The following is a 22571-nucleotide window of genomic DNA, read 5'->3' as shown; positions in this document are numbered from 1 at the left end:
TTATAGCCAGTCAGAAGTACAGGTAACAGCTTGGGTTTGGGATTAGTGTCTGAAGTGGAGGGCAACCTTATAGGACTGAACCTTTAACCTGTGGAATCCAGCCCTATGGTCTAGTAGATAGTGTCAGAATTGAGTCGAATTCTCAGACACCCAGCTGGTGTCCAACAGTTGCTTGGTGCTTTGTGGGAAGCCGACACCCCCTCCCCACACACATGTTGGAATTGGGTTCAGGAACCTAAAAGTGCTCTTTTGAATTTTTAACAATACAAGGTTTTGACTAGCGCTTGACCCATTTTAGAATATTATTATGTATAATTGGAAATTAAAACCCATGTTATGACATCATTCTTTTGCCCTTGTCTTTCTGGCTTAAATACAGCTGCCAAATTCATCTTTGTTATGTTCAGCTATAGTCATGAAATTTGCTTGTCTAAAACCTTCCTTGATTTCTCCCTGTTTCATCCAGGCATTCATGGCCCTCTGCATTATGGTTCTTGTCTGCCCTTTTAAATGTATTTCTTGTAATTTCCTTGTAAATTCTCTTCTAAGCAAAATTGATCCAGAATTGTCTTGTGCATGGCTCATAATTTTCTGCCTCTGGTTTTTAGTTCATAGCATTCCACTACCAGGAGTGCATTCTCGTTCTCATCAGTACCCTTCAAGCCCAGGGGCAATGCCATCTCTTCTGTGAAACTTTCTGTGAAACTCCTCTTTAATCCCAGTAAGAATTTTCTCTCTCCTTTTCTTAAAACCATTGTAATACTTTGCTTATATTATTTTGCCTTCTCTTGGAGGTACCCACTTCAATTTGTTAATTGCTTTTTTGAGAATTAAGAAATACATTAAATATACACATTGATTGTAAGACTAATTCTGGATTCAGAAACATTGACGTATAGAAAAAGCTTAGTTTGAATCGAGGAAAACTTCAAGTGTAGAGGAATATGGATCGAACCATTTATTACAGACATTTGAGTACTATTTATTTCTCCTATTAGATTTTAAGATTCTTGAGGTCAGTGTGGCATAATAGAAAAGAATATGAGCTTAAACTAGAAAAATGTGGTTTTCTAGTGAGCCACTTACTAGTTCTATCACCATAGCAAGTTATCCAACGTTTTTACTTCAGTCTTTTTTTTAATCTGTGGAAAATGAAAAAAAATGTCATGGGGTAATTCTTTTGTAGGCTCATTTATTTCTTATTCAAACATTTATTAACTCCTTACTATGTTCCGTGACTACAGGGTTTTAAAAAAATTATTATTAAAAAGATAAATTCTTCCCTTCATGTAAGATCGCAGTTCAGTGCAAAGGACAGATAAGTAAACATATTAAAATCATACGGAAAATGCTAGAGTAGTAATATATATAGGATACTGTCTGAACATAGAGCAGGGATATCTGACAAAGGTAGGAAAAGTGAGGTTATCACCTGAGAAGAGTCAGAAAGGACGAGGAGAAGTTCCTTGTGCTCAGGAGGTGAGCAAAGGCGGATTAGGCCAGGGGAACAGAATGTGCAGAGGTGGGAAATTTTAAGTGTTTCATTATGGCCTGTGACTGTGTCACGTGTTCAGGAGAGGAAGCTTCAAGATGTAGGTGGAGGGCCAGGTTCTGACTGACCCCATAAAGAATGGAAGATATCGAAGATTATAAAACCTACAAGAAAATGCTTAGTTACCAAAATGATAATGATAGGAGCTGTTATTTATGGGTGCATATTATTGTGCTAGGCACTGTGCTTAATATTTTATAGTGTTTTCTCAGCTTCTCAATGGTTTTGTGTTGTAGTTGTTTTTATATCTATTTTATAAGTGAGGAAACCAAGGTTTACAGAGGTTAAGTAACTGGCCCAGGGCAACACAGCTAATAAGTAGCAGAGTCTGGATTTGAATCTAGGTCTTTCTGATTTTTAAAGTCCTCTTTACCATTATACTGTACTGCCTAGATCACTGGTGTGCACACGTGGTAGGTGGTCAGCACATATTTCTTGAATTGATTGAATTTTTCCATCTAATTAACTGACTTTTTTAACATTTGAAAGTTCAGTAAAGGCCACACTAACTAGAAACACATCTTTATCAGTATTGTTAACTAGATTATTTTTGCAAAGAAATGTCCAAACATGCATTTAATACCAGCTGCTTGGGGGTAGTTATGTATATTAATGTTTTCATTATACCATTTTATTAAATAGGAAAAATAGAGAATATAGATAAGCCGAAAGGAAAAAAATTTTCATCACTCAGATAACTTCTGTTTATATTTTGGTGTTATATCCTTGCTGACTTTTAAAATATTCATAAATATTTACCTTTAAAATCCATTTCAACACACTATATATCTATTTTATCTATATTTTTTCTTCAAATATATATTTATATATTTGAAGAGTCTATAATTTTTTTCTTATGTAGGTTTTCTGCAGCTTTTTGCTTTCTGCCTTGGGTACTGTCAAAAAGCATGTGACTGAATTTTGAATGAGCTAATTTGTTTTTTTTTGTTTTTTTTTCCTTTTTCTTTTTCCTTTCTTTCTTTTTTTTTTGAGGAAGACTGGCCCTAAGCTAACATCCGTGCCCATCTTCCTCTGCTTTATATGTGGGACGCCTACCACAGCATGGCTTGCCAAGCAGTGACATGTCCGCACCCGGGATCTGAACCCGTGAACCCTGGGCTGCCAAAGCGCAACGTGCGCACTTAACCGCTGTGCCACCAGGCTGTCCCCTAAATGAGCTAATTTTAATTTGCCTTCATTTCTGAAGACTTAAGGTTTTAAAAAGAGATACTGGTTAAAATATATTTATTTCGACATAACTGTTAGGCTTGCTCTTGAACTAAAATGTCTGTTTTTTAAATTCCTTTAGTAATTATTTTTAAGTAAAATTTTTATTGAAATACAACACGTAAGTAAAAGTACACAAATAATGAGTGCATAGCTTAATGGTGTCTTTTCACAAAGTGAACACCCATTACTAGCATCTCAGAAGACCCCTGTATCCCCACTGCATTCACTCCTTTTCCCTACCTCAGGTCTAACTGCTCTGCTGACGAGATTCATTGGCATTTATTTTTAACTTCTAAATGAGTGGTACTTGAGCAAGTCTTGGGCCATAGGTGCAGTTTTGACAACAAGTGATTTGAATTTTCCAAAATAAAGAGTTTAATACAACATACACCCCCCCCACACACACACACGCACACTCTCTCTAATGAATCCCCATGTACTCATCATCCAGCTTCAACAATGAAGAATTCATGGACAGTCTTCTTTCATCCAACCTTCCCATTATTTTTATCTCTCTTTTTTTGTTTTTGAGGAAGATTAGCCCTGAGCTAACTACTGCCAATCCTCCTCTTTTTTGCTGAGGAAGACTGACCCTGAGCTAACATCCATGCCCATCTTCCTCTACTTTCTACGTAGGATGCCTACCACAGCATGGCTTTTGCCAAGTAGTGCCGTGTCTGCACCTGGGATCCGAACCGGTGAACCACGAGCCACCGAGAAGCGGAATGTGTGAACTTAACTGCTGTGCCACCGGGCTGGCCCCCCCATTATTTTTAAGTGAACCCTAGGTATCACATTACCATTTTAGTAGCTATTTTAAAATATATATTTCTAAAAGATGAAAAGATTACCCTTTTTTTAACCATAAAAATTAAAGAATATAATAAACACACCTTTAAAAAAAATAATTCCTTACTATCAGATCTTCCCTCAGGTTTCAAAAGTCCCTGAATATCTCATAATTTTTGATAGTTTGAAGTAGGGTCCACATACTACATTGGTTCGTATGTCTCATATGTACATCTCTTTTAGTCTAAAGATTCTCTATGCCTTTTTTCTTGCAATATTTGTTGATAATTTTTTTTTAAAGCTGGTTTGTTGGCTTTTTTGTTTTCAGGGTATTCTTTCATGGATATTTTCATTCATCTTTTATGAAAGTGATTATCATGAACTTTTAAAATTTGGCATGTAATTCACAGACAAATGTACAGATTTTAAATGTTTGGTTGATGAATTTTGACAGTTGTATACTTCAGTGTATCTACCCCCTGGTGTATTTTGTTTTCAGTTGTTTCTTTTAAATGGAAAAAGAGGAGAAATCCCTTCCATTCTTTAGACTCATTACTGTTAGGAATATAAAGCTCTCTGCTTTTCGGCAGCTGGATGGGTAAATTAAGAAAATCTGGGGTTTGGAAAACACTGCTTGCTAGTAGAGGGATATGTGTAACATGTTAGAGCTAAAGTGAGAAGTGTAAATGCACTGCATTGGAATTTGTATCTTTGCAAAAAAGCTATGGCTATTTGGTTATCCCTGTAAGTTGCATGCACTTTTCCCTGTTACCTCCACCTATGCCTCAATTTCAAGCAGCCGACAGACTTGATTTCCTCCAAATTCTGTAAAGTCAGGAGGATCTTGTGGTTATTGACTCCAGGAAAGAGTTAACTGCAGTTGAGGCATATAAATGTCTAGTATGTTTTTTGACAGGTGTTAGCCAACTTGGTTCTTTCATCTTTGCTTTCTCCACGATTTGAATTTGTTGTTGTATTTAACTTTGGGGACTTTATTAATTGACTTGTGTTTTCTTAGAGAAGTGCGTTGATCTTAGTTGGATACCAATTGGAAGGTAGGAGAGAAGTTACTAAGAGTTACTGAGTAGCTACTCTGTGTGAGGAATCATTTTAAATACAGCCCTCTTAACTACTAAGTGTTGGAGGTGAGGACAGCCATTCTGTGCATAGCCCAGATCAGGAAACAGAATGAGACTTCCAGTGATTTGCTTAAGGCCATATAGCTAGTAACTACAAAGAATAGGGATTTAAACCCTGAACTTTTACTCCAGAACTCTTCAACCGTTTTCACTAAAATATACTGTTTTCATAAATATTAGAAACTCAAGCAATAATGTGTCTGCCCTTTGCAATTCCTTCTTCTTATATGTACATGAAAAAACAGAATCATATTTAAAACAAAATTATGTCAGATCCAATTGTGATAAAATTTTCTGCATGAACATGCAGTTCTCAAGTTGTAAGAGAAAGTTTTGTACTAAAAAAGTCAGTAAAGCAAAATAATTTTTCTAGGGCCTGTAGTGCAATATGGTGACATTAGACCAGCATTATTGTTTTTGAAGACAATAGGAAAATAGCTTATCAAATTATCTTTAGATAGTTCAGGAAGTAGAATTTTCTCATAAGTTGAGGTTACTTAAATTTCTAGTTCTTCACTGAATTTGTAGTTTAGTTTTTAAAATGAAATCTCCATTTTCATTTTATGAAAAATAGATTTATTTTAAAAACTTTTCCCCAGAGAACATATAAATTTGTTTTTAAAGAAGTAATATCTTTTATGCGTTTTAAAAATTGTTTACCTACATTCAGATCTGGATGCGATTCAGATTTCGTTTCTAATTTGAAAAAAATGACTTCTGTGACTATTGTTTCTGTTGCGTTCTTCTTTCCAAATCTTGAGAACCCTTTACCTGTTGTAATTATAGTCACCTGAATTTTACTTTACCTTTGGGTGCTCTATTTTTTAAACAAATTCTTATTTTACATACTTTAATCCAAATTGTTACACATACCAAGCTTGTTACTAGATGTATTGTCCCCAACTAAGATCCTACCCTTCTCCCCAAAAACCCATTCTGGATTAAGAAAATCCTCATTTCAGACTTGCCATAGTATTAAAAAATGCATATAGTTGCCCTTTTTTGGTTTCATTGAGCTTTCATATTCTTAAAAGACAGATCTCAGAACCAAGGTGATAATTTTCTCTAATAGAAGTATATATTCTTAAAAGGCCTTTTTATGTAAAGTTGGTGGGTAAGACAAATGGAACAACCAGTTAAACTCATTCCTTCTGTACTTATTTTTAACTTCAAAGCTCCTAGTTTTAACCTCTGGTTCAGTCCCATCTTACTAGATTTAAGTGGCTTTTGTTTTGTTTTTTTTTTCATGCAGGTTCTGCTCATTAATCACCACGAGTGTGGATCTGAAGAAGAGTTTATTACCTCTCTTTTTTTGAGTATGTTTAACTTCAGATACACACAACGTAGCCTCTCCTTCCCTATTAGATTCTTAGAAGGTAGTTATATTTTTATAGTCTCCTTCTTGTGACTTTGATAGTTGTGATCAATAAGAATAAAAACTATTCCTTACATATTGGGCTACTGCATGCAAATCAGTTCATTTAAAACCTCCTGGAGGTCTTTGGCATGCCAGACATAAAACCATGAGTGTTTGTTTGTGGAGGTAACCATGTTCTAAAGAAATTTAAGAGTTTAATTCCTTTATCAAGAAACTGGGAGAGTTATCCTTTATGTTCTGGGAATCACTGACTTTAAGGGGCTTGCTTTTGGTCTGTGATTTTCAACATTAATTTAAAATGGGAATGATAAATTAGAAATACTCTTGTGGTATTAGATCTCTGAATGAGTAGTAGAGAGAAATTAGCTTGCGTTGTACCTATTGTATGCATAACAAAATAGCTAATTTATCATGTCTTATTTGTTAATGAGCATATATTTTTCCATGTTTGCAATTTTTAGACACATTGATGTATTTTTCTTCCTGTAGATGAATATGATGAATTTTTAAAATTCATTCTTTTTTTTCCCTGTCTAGGGCTGGAAAAAAGAAAGAATTCTGGCTGAATATCCTGATGGCAGAATAATAATGGTTCTTCCTGAAGACCCAAAGTATGCCCTGAAAAAGGTAAATTTCCAGTGAAATTTCATGTAGAATGGATAATACAATTTTGCAGGTAATTTTAAGAGGATAACACATTGCTGGCATAGCACATTTAAACACCAATTCTGAAAACAAGAAATAAGCATTTAAAGAATACAACCCACCTGAAAAATTATGCTTAAACTTTGTAGTGTGTCTAGCATATGTGAAGTCAATTTTTAGTGAATTAATTACTTTCTTGTATTATCAATAATTTGAGTGATGGTATAGAAGGCATTCTAGATAAGTTAATGAATAATACCACACAAGTGATTTCAAGAATCAGAATTAAAAATTTGAATCATGATAATTTTGAAAATTTATATTAATAAATGTAAAAGTTTCATTTTGAGATAGATTTCTAAATAAAAGCTTATTACAGAAGAGTATCTAGTAGTGGGTCATAGTAATCCTGAAACTATGCGTGAGGTAATCATATAATGTTAAGAGAAAAAAGAAGATATATTCTGATTTATAAGTATAATGTAGAAAACTTAAAGAAAATCCTCTTATCTAGTGTGGGCCAAGTTTTAGCCCAACTTAGAGTTTCATACCCTGAGGGTTCAGAAAAATGTACCAGAGAAATAATGAAATCTGGAACCATTTTATTATATAGAGTATTTTTAAAGTCAAGAAACCTTAGGATAAACTTACTTTTAAACAATATGTTAATTACATTTTCAAATAATATCCTCAAAATGTTTTTCTTTGACCTCCAAATGCATTTTCAAATTTACCTCATAATGCATTTACTTCATAATGTAAAGCAATGAGTCTAGTTGTTTATCTGAAAAACTTAATTATACTAGAGTGTGTCTAAAATGTCTAGAAACATAAGGAAAGTAATTTATTTGTTGTACTTTTTTTAGATTAATAGTTAGACCTCTTTAAATTTAGAAACATTTCACCTGAACGGAAACACTTAGAACTTATTTAAAAATATAGCTCACATTCTACTTCAAGTATAAGTTTATCCTGTGGTTCCTGACTTTTCAGATACCTTATATATGACTGAACAATCCCAGATACCCAAACAAGCCCTCATCCTACCACTGCCTGACAGTGTAGACAGTAGCATTTAGAATGACATGTGAACGTGCCACCTGTCTTGTGTTTGAAACATTGATCCTTGCACAAAAACAAATACTTGTTGAATTAGTGTTCAATTAATGAATGACTAAATGAAAATTAAATTACGGAATTCCAGACTTTGCTACATCACCATATATGGCATCCAGACTTTTCTTACTGAGACTCCTCAGTAAATGCTAAAATTTCCTGATTTCAGTTTCTCAGGGCAAAATCTTAGTAACCTACAATTAAGTGTGTTACTAGTTAGTAATCCGTAATAGGTTAAAAATTAAAATCTGGGGAATTCTGAGTCATTTTCTTTAGGAACTGAATCAGGAGTTGTATTATAGGATACTGTTCCAGGATTAGGAGGACTTGAGTTTTCATCACTGAATAAAGGATGTATTACACGGTATACTGCATGTCAGAGGTATGAGTACTTAACCCTTATAGGGGTTATTTGCATTTTAAATTTAGTAGCACAAGTTAATGTTTATTGGATCAGATATTTGCTGATTATTTTTAACTAGGGAAGGGACTGATGTTTGAGTGCCTACAAAAATCGTGACTTTGAGTGCCTACAAAGTTGGAGCTTATCATATTTGTCCATGACCGCAGTTCTAGGAGGTAAACTAGAAGCAGCACAGTTTGATGCCATGTTAAGATTATGGGTTCAAATCCCTACTCTAGATATCCAGTATCTGGCATGGGAAAGGTACTTAACCTTTGAATTTTATTTCTTCCATATGTAAAGTGAATAACCATAGACCTTCAAGAGATGTTGGATTTAAATGAGATAATATTCTTAAAGTGCTTTATGTAGTGTCTGGCTTATACATGGTTGATAAGGAGTAAACATGTGTTTCTTTCCTTTGCCCACTTCCATTTTATTAATGAGAGTATTAATTAAGGCTTAGGAAGGAAAGTGGCTTGCCTGGCTAAGATTCCAGTGAAGTTCTTTCCAATTCTCAAACCCATGATGCTTTTAATGGGAAGCCTTTCATGTTCTTATTACTGATTATAGCAGCTCTCACTCTTGTTCCGTAGACTGATGGGCTTGGCATTACTCTTCAGTTCTTCCCTCATTTTGCAAATTGGCCCACAGGGCTTGAAAAACTGTTATTGAACAGCACAGTCATTCAGAAGGACTCTAGAGGATATCCTCCTTGGAATAATAGACTCAATTTATTGAACTGAAATAGTATATTTTTACCTATATGCAATGCTTTCATTGTTAAAAAAACAGTATTGTTTTTTATTTGGCAGGTTGACGAGATTAGAGAGATGGTTGATAATGATTTAGGTTTCCAACAGGCTCCACTAATGTGCTATTCCAGAACTAAAACACTTCTCTTTATTTCTAATGACAAAAAAGTAGTTGGCTGCCTAATTGCGGAACATATCCAATGGGTAAGTGATTTTTAAAGGGTGTTCATATGTAGTTTGGTGTTTAAAGATTTTACTAGGTGTTCTTGAATCACATAATCCTGGTAATTTTATCAACATTTTGTGTAAGGAAGAGTAAGACTGCAAGAATTCCTGTGTATAACTCTTTACTACTTTGGAGTTGTAACATGCATAGGTAATAGTTTCTCAAATCAGTATGTAAGATAAAAATTCTATAAATCAAAAGTACTGTTAAATTTTGTTTAAGAAGTTTCTTTGTTGGATACTAATGCAACGTCTCAGTCCCTTCAGCCCTGGTATAAATCAAGGGTTGGCAAACTATAGTCTCAGGGCAAAATCCAGCCTGTTTTTGTAAATAAAGTTTTATTGTAACACAGCCATGCCCATTTGCCTACCTGTTGTCTGTGGCTGCTTTCACACTACAAAGACTGAGTAGAGTAGTTGCAGGAGAGGCCAGGAGGGCTGCAAAGCCTAAAATACTTAGTATTCTACCTCTTTATAAAAAGTTGCCCGCCCTTGGAATAGATCACCACTTTTTTGGTTGAGCTATAGATGAGGAGTTGGCTTGTATTTAGGAGCCAAATTGTACAAAAAAAGAAATAATAAAATCACAGTAAAAGGGATATGTTCACATTGTGAGAGTTACGTAGTAACAGACCAACTTGAGAGAACAAAGATTCTGGACTTTCTAATCATGCTCACCTTGAGGCATACCTCATTTGAATTCGATCTTTTTTCTGCTCAGGTCTTGCTTATGAATTCAGTGCACATTGGATTTGACTTCTGTTGAGTTGCTATCTTTTGGTATATTAATAGTGCCTGCAAATGTATGCTTCATCATTAACATTTTATAATAGTGTAAAAAGTCAAAACAAGTCTGCATGAGTTAGTTTCTGTATGTTAAGCTACATTTAAAGAAATTCAGCCTGAAATTGTGTAGTTTTATGAATCTTGCTATTTATAATAACATTAAATAAGTAGTTGATAAGGTAGTTTGGGGATATAAATTTGATATAAAATGACTTACTCATAGAAGTTTGCCATACTGAAATTGAGTTAATTTTACACAGTGCAAACCCTTACATTTTTGTTTTTTTTTGTTGTTTTCTTTGCAATGGATTTATTCTTTGCTTTATCATTTATCCATTTGACACATCTCTGAACCATGATTGTCCCACTTTTAAGAAATATTAACAGTGCTGCGCTTGATTTACCTTAATGCCAAAGTTCTTTCATCGTGTATTGGATAATTGCAGTGTGTGTTTAAGGATTATTCTTAGCAACTCACCCCCCTCCCCCTTAATTTCACTCCCAACTAGCATGATTTATTACTCCTGAGGATGGCTGATAAATAGGATACCCACTTGAGGGAACTCTCACCTTTTATGTGGGACATACTTAAGATAAAATTGATGATGGAAACAAATGAAGTTAATAGGTGAGGGAAATTAAATAGATAAATATTTAAAGTCAGATTTGCAAAGAGGAGAAAAGATATTTTCAGATTTTATGATAGTGCCATCCTAAATCTGTTGAGCAGGTGACTTAAGCATTAAAAAAATTGCAGATATATCTTGTTTTTGACTCTTTCTTGTAGTCTTTCTTTTGTTTTTTTAATTGTTGTTTACAAAGAATGTTCTTTGGCAAACCTTTGTGTTTTTAAAATTTCTATTCTACCTAGTTCTGGAAATGAACTGTAGCAGTGTTTAGACTAGAAGATAGCTATAATGTTTGCTTGTTTATTTTTTGTTAACTCTCAATTGTATTGTCTGATTGTTTTAAGTTTTGTACTATGTCCTGTCAGAAGGCTGACTGTGTCCCTTTTTTGACAACTAGACTGGCAGAGGACATGTATGTGTTTTAATGCATTTCATAGTTTTAAAGGGATGGGAGTGTGGGGAAAGGACCTGTCTAAATTCTTTATTCCTCTCCCATCCTTAGTCGTAGTTCCCACACAGCTGTGAACCCTAGAACTATGGCAGTAATCACAGAAACAATTGTTATGACTCCTAAGTTCTTAACATGTAATTTTGCTGGTCCTTAGAATATAGGGGGTAGAGAAAACTAACATTCAGTTCCTATTATGGGCCAGCCATGATGGCAGGGTGCTTTGTATGTATTACCTTATTTAATCTCTGAACAGTTCTCTGAAAGATGGTAGATATCTCTGATTTATAGGTAAGGAACACAAAGCTTAATTAAGGATCTTCCTGTCGTGGTCACATAACTAGTAAGTGAATTAGGAAGGAACATAGCTCCAGGTCTGTTTCCTCAAAGGAGAGTGAAAGCATAGTGGTCTCCATCATTTGTTAAGACAGGCAGATGTAGTGACCTCCTCACTAAGGTCAGTACTAGATGATTGCTAATTAGTATTCTCACTTAAAAGTTTTTCCCTCCAACTTTGATACCTGTAGGGCTACAGAGTTATAGAAGAGAAACTTCCAGCTATCAGGTCAGAAGAAGAAAAAGTCAGATTTGAAAGGCAAAAAGCCTGGTGCTGCTCAACATTGCCAGAGCCTGCAATCTGTGGGATCAGTCGAATATGGGTTTTCAGCATGATGCGTCGGAAGAAAATTGCTTCTCGCATGATTGAATGCCTAAGGTAACTTGAACGTAATTCTTAAAATCATTTTCAGTGGTTTAGGATTTAAGCAGAGTTTTAGTATAAAGGTTAGCACTTAATTAATCTTAAATGTATAACCTTAAATTTAAAATTTACATAAGATTGTCATTGTATTGGATCTGTAAGTACTTTTTATGTGAAGTTAATCTGATGGGGAAGAAAGCACTATTGGTTAAATATTATTAAGCCATTTTAAACTTACTTATTTGTAACTGTGATATTAGGTCAAAATAACCACTTCTTTCAAATTGTTTCGTATTGGGGAGTTTTTGTTTGTTTGTTTTTTATTGAGTTAATGATAGGTTACAGTCTTGTGAAATTTCAGTTGCACATTAATGTTTGTCATTCGTGTTGTAGGTGCACCACTTCACCCTTTGTGCCCAGCCCCCACCCCACCCTTCCCCTGGTAGCCACTAATCTGTTCTCTGTGTCCACATTTTTAAATTCCTCATATGAGTGGAGTCATACAGAGATTATCCTTTTCTAACTGGCTTATTTCACTTAACATAATTCCCTCAAGATCCTTCCGTGTTATTGCAAATGGAATGATTTTGTTCTGTTTTGCAGCTGAGTAGTAGTCCATTGTATATATATACCACATCTTCTTTATCCATTCATCTGTTGATGGGCACTTAGGTTGCTTCCATGTCTTGGCTATTGTAAATAATGCTGCAGTGAACATTGGGGTACATAGGACTTTTGGAATTGATTGCTGACTTCAGGCTCTTTGGTTAGATACTCAGTAGTGGAATGGCTGGATCATATGGTAGGTCTATTTTTAATTTTTTGAGGAATCTCCATACTGTTTTCCATAGTGGCTGCACCAGTTTGCATTCCCACCAGCAGTGTATGAGGGTTCCTTTTTCTCCACAACCTCTCCAACATTTATTACTATTAGTTTTAGATATTGTTGTCATTCTAATGGGTGTAAGGTGATATCTTAGTGTAGTTTTGATTTGCATTTCCCTGATGATCAGCGATGATGAGCATCTTTTCATGTGCTGATTGGCCATCGTATATCTTCTTTGGAGAAATGTCTGTTCATGTCTCCAGCCCATTTTTTGATCGGGTTGTTTGATTTTTTGTTGTTGAGTTGTGAGAGTTCTTCATATATTATGGATATTAAGCCTTTGTCAGATATATGACTTGCAAATATTTTTTCTCAGTTAGTGGGTTGTTTTTTTGTTTCAGTCCTGTTTTCATTTGCCTTGAAGATGCTCTTTAGTCTGATGAAGTCCCATTTGTTTATTCTTTCTGTTGTTTCCCTTGTCTGAGAAGACATGGTGTCCGAAAAGATCCTTTTAATACTGATGTCAAAGAGTGTACTGCCTACGTTTTCTTCTAGAAGCCTTATGGTTTCAGGTCTCACTGTTAGGTCTTTCATTCATTTTGAGTTTATTTTGGTGAATGGTGAAAAAGAATGGTCAATTTTCATTCTTTGACATATGGCTTTCCAGTTTTCCCAGCACCATTTGTTGAAAAGGCTTTCTTTTCTCCATTGTGTGCTCTCAGCTCCTTTGTCGAAGATGAGCTGTCCATAGATGTGTGGTTTTATTTCTGGGCTTTCAATTCTGTTCCATTGATCTGTGCACCTGTTTCTGTACCAGTACCATGCTGTTTTGATTACTGTAGCTTTGTAGTATGTTTTGAAGTCATGGATTGTGATGCCTCCCGTTTTGTTCTTTTTTCTCAGGATTGCTTTAGCAATTTGGGGTCTTTTGTTGCCCCATATAAATTTTAGGATTCTTTGTTCTAATTCTGTAAAGAATATCATTGGGATTCTGATTGGGATAGCGTTGAATCTGTAGATTGCTTTAGGTAGAACGGACATTTTAACTATGTTTATTCTTCCAATCCATGTACATGGAATGTCTTTCCATCTCCTTATGTCGTCATCCAATTCTCTCAGAAAGGCCTTGTAATTTTCAATATATAGGTCCTTCACTTCCTTAGTTAAATTTACCCCAAGGTATTTTATTTTTGTTGCGATTGTGAATGGTATTGTGTTCTTGAGTTCTTTTTCTGTTAGTTCGTTATTAGAATATAGAAATGCTACTGATTTATGCAAATTGATTTTATACCCTGCAACTTTGCTGTAGTTGTTGATTACTTCTAAGAGTTTTCCAATGGATTCTTTGGGGTTTTCTATATATAAGATCATGTCGTCTGCAAACAGCGAGAGTTTCACTTCTTCCCTCCCTATTTGGATTCCTTTTATTCCTTTTTCTTGCCTGATTGCTCTGGCCAGGACCTCCAGTACTATGTTAAATAAGAGTGGTGATAGAGGGCATCCTTGTCTCGTTCCTGTTTTCAGGGGGATGGCGCTCAGTTTTTGCCCATTGAGTATGATGTTGGCTGTGGTTTGTCATATATGGCCTTTATTATGTTGAGGTAGTTCCCTTCTGTGCCCATTTTGTTCAGAGTTTTTGTCATAAATGGCTGTTGGATCTTGTCAAATGCTTTCTCTGCATCTATTGAGATGATCATGTGGTTTTTATTCCTCAGTTTGTTGATGTGGTGTATCACGTTGATTGATTTGCGGATGTTGAACCATCCCTGTGTCCCTGGTATGAATCCCACCTGATCATGATGTATGATCCCTTTGATGAATTGCTGAATTCTGGTTGCCAAAATTTTGTTTAGAATTTTTGCATCTATGTTCATCAGTGATATTGGCCTGTAGTTCTCTCTTTTCATGGTGTCCTTGTCAGGCTTTGGTATCAGCGTGATATTGGCCTCATAGAATGTGTTAGGAAGTGTTCCATCCTCCCTAATTTTTTGGAATAGCTTGAAAAGGATAGGTATTAAATCCTCTCTGAAAGTTTGGTAGAATTCCCCAGGGAAGCCATCTGTTCCTCGGGTTTTATTCTTTGGGATGTTTTTGATTGCTGTTTCAATCTCTTTCCTTGTGATTGGTCTGTTCAAATTGTCTGCCTCTTCTTGAGTGAGCTTTGGGAGATTGTAGGAGTCCAAGAATTTATCCATTTCCTCTAGGTTATCCATTCTGTTGGCATATAGTTTTTCGTAGTATTCTCTTACAATCCGTTGTATTTCTGCAGAGTCTGTTGTTATTTCTCCTCTTTCGTTTCTGATTTTGTTAATTGGAGCTTTCTGCCTTTTTTTCTTTGTAAGTCTGGCTAGGGGTTTGTCAATTTTATTTATCTTCTCAAAGAACCAGGTCCTTGTTTCATTGATCCTTTCTACTGCCTTTTTCGTTTCAATAGTATTTATTTCTGCTCTGATTTTTATTATTTCTGTCCTTCTGCTGACTTCAGGCTTTATTTGTTCTTCCTTCTCTGGTTCAGTTAGGTGTACTTTAAGATTGCTTATTTGGGATTTTTCTTGTTTGTTAAGATGTGCCTGTATTGTGATGAATTTTCCTCGTAATACAGCTTTTGTTGTATCCCATGTGAGTTGGTATGGCATGTTATCATTTTCATTTGTTTCCAGGTATTTTTTGATTTCTTCTTTAATTTCTTCAATGATCCATTGCTTGTTCAGTAGTGTATCGTTTAGTCTCCACATCTTTGTGCCTTTCTCAGCTTTTTTCTTGTAATTAATTTCTAGCCTTATAGCATTATGATCGGAGAAGATGCTTGTTATTATTTCAATTTTTTTAAATTTGTAGAGGCTTGCCTTGTTTCCCAACATATGGTCTATCCTAGAGAATGTTCCATGTGCACTTGAGAAGAATGTGTATTCTGCTTTTTTAGGATGAAGTGATCTATATATGTCTATTAAGTCCAATTGTTTTAGTTTTTCATTCAGCTCCACTATTTCCTTGTTGATTTTCTGTCCGGAGGATCTGTCCATTGATGTGAGTCGGGTGTTGAGGTCCCCTACTATTATTATGTTATTTTTAACATCTTCCTTTATGTCTGTTAATAGTTGCTTTATGAACCTTGGTGATCCTATGTTGGGTGCATAGATATTTATAAGCATTATTTCTTCTTGATGAAGTGTCCCTTTGATCATTATATATTGTCCCTCTGTGTGTCTCTTTACCTGTCTTATTTTGAAATCTGCTTTGTCTGATATAAGAATTGCAACACCTGCTTTCTTTTGCTTGCTATTACCTTGAAGTATTGTCCTCCACTCCTTCACTCTGAGCCTGTGTTTGTCGTTGGGGCTGAGGTGTGTTTCCTGGAGGCAACAAATTGTTGGATCTTGTTCTTTAATCCATTTTACCACTCTGTGTCTCTTTATTGGAGAGTTCAGTCCGTTTACATAGAGAGTGATTATTGATGGGTGTGGACTTAATGCTGTCAATCTGTTGCTCGTTATCTGGTTTTCCTGTGTTTCTTTTCCTGTGTGCTTTAGACTACCCATTTAATACTGCAATTTCTTATGCTGGGTTCCTTAGATTTTTCCTTATTTATGTTTTGTGGCTCTGTTCTGTTTTCTAGTTTAGTGGCTACCCTGAAGTTTGTATTTAGAATCTCGTGTACAACATAGTCTCTTCTCTGGTGGTCTCTTACTTACTTGGCCTAGACTGATTTAGTCCCTTTGCTCTTCCCCTCCTAAATTATTATTTTCATTTCTTATTCCAACTCGTGTTATGAGTTTGTAGTTAGAGTGATAAGATCGTCTTTGCTTTGGTAGTTTCCTTACCTTTGTCCTAATGCTATAGTTGAATATTTGCTATCCTATTCTGGTTCTGTTTATCTGACTCCCTACTCTGTGGTTTGTGACCCCTTTCTCGCTTTTTTTTGTTTTTTCAGGTATGAGAACCTTCTTGAGGATTTCTTGTAGTGGAGGACTTTTCGTTACAAATTCCCTTAACTTTTGTTTGTCTGGAAAAGATTTAATTTCTCCCTCATATCTGAAGGATATTCTTGCAGGATAGAGTATTCTTGGCTGAAGATTTTTATCTTTTAAGGTTTTGAACATGTCACTCCATTCTCTCCTAGCTTGTAAGGTTTCTGTGGAGAAATCTGCTGAAAGTCTGATAGGAGCTCCTTTGTAGGTTATGTTCTTCTGTGTTGCTGCCCTGAGTATTCTTTCTTTGTCATTCATTTTTGCCATTTGTAATACTATATGCCTTGCAGTAGGTCTTTTTACATTGACAAGTCTAGGAGATCTGAAAGCTTCCTCTACACACATTTCTCCCTCAATCTCTAGATTTGGGAAGTTCTCTTCTATAATTTCATTAAGCACACTTTCTGCTCCATTTTCCTTTTCCACGTTCTCGGGAATTCCTATGATCCTTAAATTCTTTCTCCTCATTGAATCCGCACTCTCTCAGAGATTTTCCTCATTTTTTTTTAACTCTTAGTTCTCTTTCTTCCTCTGTCTGGCGCCATTCAGCCTGTCTATCTTCGATTATGCTAATTTGCTCCTCTATGGAGTCTCCTCTGGCATTTGGGGAATCTGGATTCTGTTTTATTTGCTCCATTGTGTTTTTCATCTCTAGTAATTCTGTTTGATTCTTCTTTACAATTTCAGTCTCTTTTGTGAAGTAACTCCAGAACTCGGCTTGTTTCTTTATCTTTCTCTCTACCTCATTGAGTTTTTTTATTATAGCTACTCTGAACTCATTTTTACGTAGTTTACCTATTTCCAAGTCCTCAGGACTTAATTCTGTGTTTTTATTGTTTTCCTTCTGGTTTGGGGCTTTTATAAATTGCTGGATGGTAGAGGAAAGGTTTTTTCCCACGGTGGTAGAATTTGGTTGCAGTTACAGCCTGTCGCCACTAGATGGGGGTCGAGAGCCGTACCTTCTGAGCTCTCTGCCTTCAGGCAAGATGGCGCGCCCAGTGCCATTTGCCGGGGGTAGCGGCTGTTTATCTCGAGTGCCCATCTGGATTCGGATCAGTTTTGTTCTCTGGTCTCCCGGTGCCCTGGGTTTATGGGGTCTTCACACACGGAAGCTTTCCCCATCAGCAGGTTTCCACTGAACCAGCGGCAGGAGTCCTGGATGATCCCCTGGTGGCGCAGCCCCTCCCCCACTCCTTCTCGCACCCCTGGCAGCGATCCCAGACTCTAGGGGAGGGAGCGAAGTTCTCTCCTCCCCTGTTCCAGCTCCTCCGAGGTCGGCAGCAGGGTCTCCGTCCTCCGTCTTTTTGATACTGTAGGTCTCTGATGTCCTGGCATTAGGTTTATTAGCTGAAATTCAGTCTTTTCCCAGTCCTTTGTTGTAGTTTGGAGGGGAGAGAGTCCCGGGTCAGCTCACCCCGCCATTTTGCTCCGCCCCCTCTCCTTGGAGAGTTAGAAAGATAACCAAATAAATGTGGGAAATTTCTTGTGAGTTTAGCTTTTAAGAAAATATGTCTTAATTTAAGAATATTATTTGTAAATTATCTAAGTTTCTTGTTAGTTTTTCTTTTCTGATTTTTAATCAAAGGGATAGAGGAAAAGACTCAGACAAATTGCCTGTTCTGTTTTTTGTTCTTTAAAACGTCTTTGCTGAAGGATTAATGGAGGAGGTTAAAATTAATGATGCAAATGAGGTTTTTAGGTCAGTCTCTTGTTTTTGTTTATTCATAGAAGCCCTGTCTACTATTATCTGTAGGTAGAGCTTTCAAAATAATCCATCATTGTTGTAAGATCCTAAGGCTCTAGAAATCTTAGAGCCTTGATGTGTTTCTGGTCTCTCCCCCTTACTTTATCAATGACTAGTGACCCAGAAAGGCTTGGATCTACCCACCCTTTCCATGGCAAGAGGCAGGTCTGTTTTTACCTCTTTCAGAGCTAAACCTGGAAAATGCAGCTGATTAAGTAATAGTCCTAAATGAGAATAATTCTCCTCTTTTAAATCTTGTAAATTTACGTCTTGTGACAACCATAAGAAGGTTCTAGTTTATAAAAACATGTAACAATTGTATTTGCAGCTGTTGTATTTGTTGTGTGTGATCGTGAGATTGCCGCATAAGCTTCCTGTTAAAACACATAGTTTCTACTTTTTTCATTTATTCCTTTTTATGTACCTAGCTTACCTTGTTAAGATTATAATATGAAAATTGTACTAATAGTCTGTATCCTGGCTAAATTAAAAAATCATTTAATACCAGCTTTATCAAGATGTAATTACGTAGCATAAAATTCATTTTTAAAGTGTACAATTCAGTGGGTTTTAGTATAATTCAGAAGGCTGTGCAACCATCACAACTATCTAATTCTAGGACATTTCCATCACTCCCCCAAAAAACCCTATACCCATTAGCATTCACTCCCCATTTCCCTCTCCCCCATCTTCTGGCAACCCCTAATCTACTTTTTGTCTCAATGGATTTGGCTAGTCTGAACATTTCGTATAAATGGATTCCTCTAATATGTGACCTTTAGTGACTGATTTCTTTCACTTAGCATGTTTCCAAGGATCATCCATGTTGTAGCTGTATCAGTGTTTCATTCTTTTTTTAAAAAATTACCAAATATTCCACTGTATGGCTATACCACCTTTTATTTATTCATTTATCAGTTGATGAACATTTGGGTTGTTTCCACTTTTTGTTTTTTTTTTTTAAAGATTTTTAAAAATTTTTTTCCTTTTTTCTCCCCAAAGCCCCCCAGTACCTAGTTGTATATTCTTCATTGTGGGTCCTTCTAGTTGTGGCACGTGGGACGCCGCCTCAGCGTGGTTTGATGAGCAGTGCCATGTCCGCGCCCATGATCCGAACCAACAAAACACTGGGCTGCCTGCAGCGGAGTGCGTGAACTTAACCACTCAGCCACGTGGCCAGCCCGTTTCCACTTTTTGACTATTAAGAATAATAATGCTGTAAACGTTCTTATACAAATTTTGAGTATTTTAATTTCTCTTTGTATATACAGAAATATTTTCATGTCTTTATTTCTCTTGGTATATACCTAGAAGTAGAATTGTTGGGCCATATGGTAATTGTACATAGAACATTTTGAGGAACTGCCAGACTGTTTTCCAAAGTGGTTGCACTATTTTACAGTCCCACGAGCAATGTATGAGGGTTCTAATTTCTCCATATTTTCACCAACATTTTTTCCTGTCTGTCTTTCTAATTTTATCCATCTGAATGGGAGTGAAGTGGTATTTCATTATGGTTTTAATTTACATTTTCCTGTGGCCAATGATGTTGGGCATCTTTTCATTTGCATTTTGGCCATTTATATATCATCTTTAGAGAAAAGTCTATTCAAATCCTATGTCTATTTTTAAATTAGTTTATCTTTTTCTTGTTGAGTTTTAATAATTCTTTATATATTCTTGAGACAAGTCTTATATCTGCAGATATTTTCTACCATTTTATGGTTGTCTTTTCATCTTCTTAGTGTCCTTTGAAGTACAAAAGTTTTTAAATTGGAACTCCAAATTGTATATCTTTTTCTTTTGTCACTTGTGTTATTAGCGTTGTATCCAAGAAGCCATTTCCTAATCCAGACCACAAAGATTTATGCCTATATTTTCTTCCAAGAGTTGATAATTTTAGTTCTTGCATTTAGGTCTTTGATCCATTTTAAGTTAATTTTTGTGTATGATGTGAGGTAGGATCTAACCTCATTCTTTTGCATGTGGATAGCCAGTTGTCCCAGCACCATTTATTAAAAAGTCTGTTCTTTCCCATTGAATAGTCTTGGCCTCCTTGTTAAAATCATTAACCATAAATGTGAGGGTTTATATCTGGACTCTCAGTTCTGTTCCACTGGTCTATTCTTATGCCAGTAGCACACTGTCTTAGATACTGTAGTTTTGTAGTATGTTTTAAAGTAAGGAAGTGTGAGTTCTCCAAATTTGTTCTTTTTCAAGATTCTTTTGATTATTGAGTGGCTCTTGCGTTTCCATATGAATTTTAAGACCAGCTTGTCAATTTTTGCAAAGAAGCCAGCTGTAGATCAATGTAGGGAGTAATGCCATTTTAAGTGTTCAATCATCTGATTCATAAGCACGAGAAGTCTTTCTGCTTAAGTCTCCTTTAATTTCTTTCAACTATGCTTTGTAGTTTTCATTTTATGGGTCTTGCACATTTTAATATTAATCTTATATCCTGCAACCTTGCTGAACTCATTTTTTATTAGATCTCTAATAATTTTTTTGTGAATTCCTTAGGATTTTTGTGAATACAAGATCTTGTCATCTGCAAAAAGAGATAGTTTTAGTTCTTCCTTTCCAATGTGGTTGCTTTTTATTTCTTTTCCTTGTCTAATTGCCCTGGCTAGAGCCTGCAGTACATTGTTAAATGGAAGAATTGTGAGCAGAAGAGATACCCTTACTTTATTCCTGACCTCTTGGCAACAGTTTTCAGTCTTTCACCATTAACTTTGATGTTCCTTGATGCTTTTTATCAGGTTGAAGAAGTTCCTTCTACTCAGAGTTGTTGAGAATAATTTTTTATCATGAAAAGGTGTTGGGTAGATATTTTTATGACCATTGTTGCTTTTATGAAAAAATTACTAATTTTTCATTATTAATAATATTTTAGATGAACAATTATTTTAAACAATTTTTAGAATATGCAACATTATCTAAAAGTTTCTAGTCAAATTGTATTTGACAGGTTTTTCAATTTTAATGATTAAAAATAATATTAATTTTTTTTACCCTTCCACGTTCTCGCCCCCCCCCTTTTGTTTTTAAATAGGAGTAACTTTATATATGGCTCATATTTGAGTAAAGAAGAAATTGCTTTCTCAGATCCCACTCCTGATGGAAAACTGTTTGCGACACAGTACTGTGGCACTGGTCAGTTTCTGGTATATAATTTTATTAATGGACAAAATAGCACCTAAAACAGATTCTTGCCTACAGTACTAGAAGACATCTGCTGAAGAGAATGGATTGGTTGCTGACTTTAACCAGGAACTAGGGCCATTTTTATTACAATGAACTCAGGACTGGCAACAACCGTAAGGTTGTTCCATTTTCGTAAAATTGGAAACAATGCAGTAATAGCTTATTATTGTTTTGTTTTTTAAAGAAGATATTTTATTATCTTTTACAGAAATTTATGATTGATGTATTTTATCTATAGTTATTTAGACATGTTTACATGCAGCAGATAATTGTTCATAGTGGACTGAAAACTAATGCAAGGACTATGGTCTCAGTGATAAGTATATTTTGAAGTTCTTAATGTGGAAATATACCAGTGTAGCTTGGTACTGTATTTTTTTATATTGATCTGCTGATACCAGTTGTAATTTTAAAGATTGTATTTTCACAGAGCAGAAACCAATGTTTTTGAGCTGTTATTCAAGGAGGGTGCAATATTACATGTTTAGGAATTCAAAGCTAATTCTTAAAGGGCCTGAAATACATTGAAGGAACCCCCACAAAAAAGCAAAGCTCCAAATAAGCAGGAAGAATTTGGAATATTGAGGTTTTTCTTCCATTTCTCTCTTTGTCGTTCTTCATGTGAGGAAGAGGGTAAAGAATTGAGGCTTTCCTTCTTGGAGAGCTGTAAATGACTAGACCTAGTAAGGTCCCCTCTAAAGTTTATTCTTCTTTCATTCGGCTTTCACTTTTTAAAATAAATGGCAACTTGGCACACTTAAGCTATTAACAAATCCCAAAGAGGTTTATAAAAACCTGTGGAATAGTTGCAAGCTAAATATGGATGACTTGGTATCTGCTTTGTTACTCCTCAGAAATACTACACTGAGTATATGCCCTCATTACTGGACTTCATTTTGATACTTGTCTATCCTTCATAGTGCCCTCTACTTTTAAAGGGTTTATATGTTGAAAAACTGCTGTGGCCTTTTATGACCTGTATATAATGTAGAATAAAATAATAAAATACTTGATAGCTTTTTCTAAGTGATAAA

The 22571-nt window shown here is 35.5% G+C and overlaps 1 protein-coding gene across 6 annotated transcripts in view; it reads left to right on the top strand.

Annotated features, from left to right (window-relative positions):
* Positions 1 to 22571, top strand: part of ESCO1 (establishment of sister chromatid cohesion N-acetyltransferase 1) — a 74886-nt gene extending 52315 nt beyond the window's left edge. For 5 of the 6 annotated variants that reach the window (XM_046671360.1, XM_046671359.1, XM_046671357.1 and 2 more), the window contains 4 exons: positions 6626 to 6715; positions 9068 to 9211; positions 11623 to 11810; positions 21386 to 22571. In XM_046671360.1, the coding sequence (XP_046527316.1) occupies positions 6626 to 6715; positions 9068 to 9211; positions 11623 to 11810; positions 21386 to 21533 (570 nt within the window). In that variant the 3' untranslated portion in view covers positions 21534 to 22571. Of the gene's footprint in view, positions 1 to 5962; positions 6087 to 6625; positions 6716 to 9067; positions 9212 to 11622; positions 11811 to 21385 lie in introns of those variants that run through there. The other variant, XR_006890084.1, reaches the window with a different exon arrangement.

This window comes from Equus quagga, chromosome 9, assembly GCF_021613505.1.
Source record: "Equus quagga isolate Etosha38 chromosome 9, UCLA_HA_Equagga_1.0, whole genome shotgun sequence".
Classification (NCBI taxonomy): Eukaryota; Metazoa; Chordata; class Mammalia; order Perissodactyla; family Equidae; genus Equus; species Equus quagga.
This window is presented reverse-complemented; position numbering and strand designations above follow the sequence as displayed.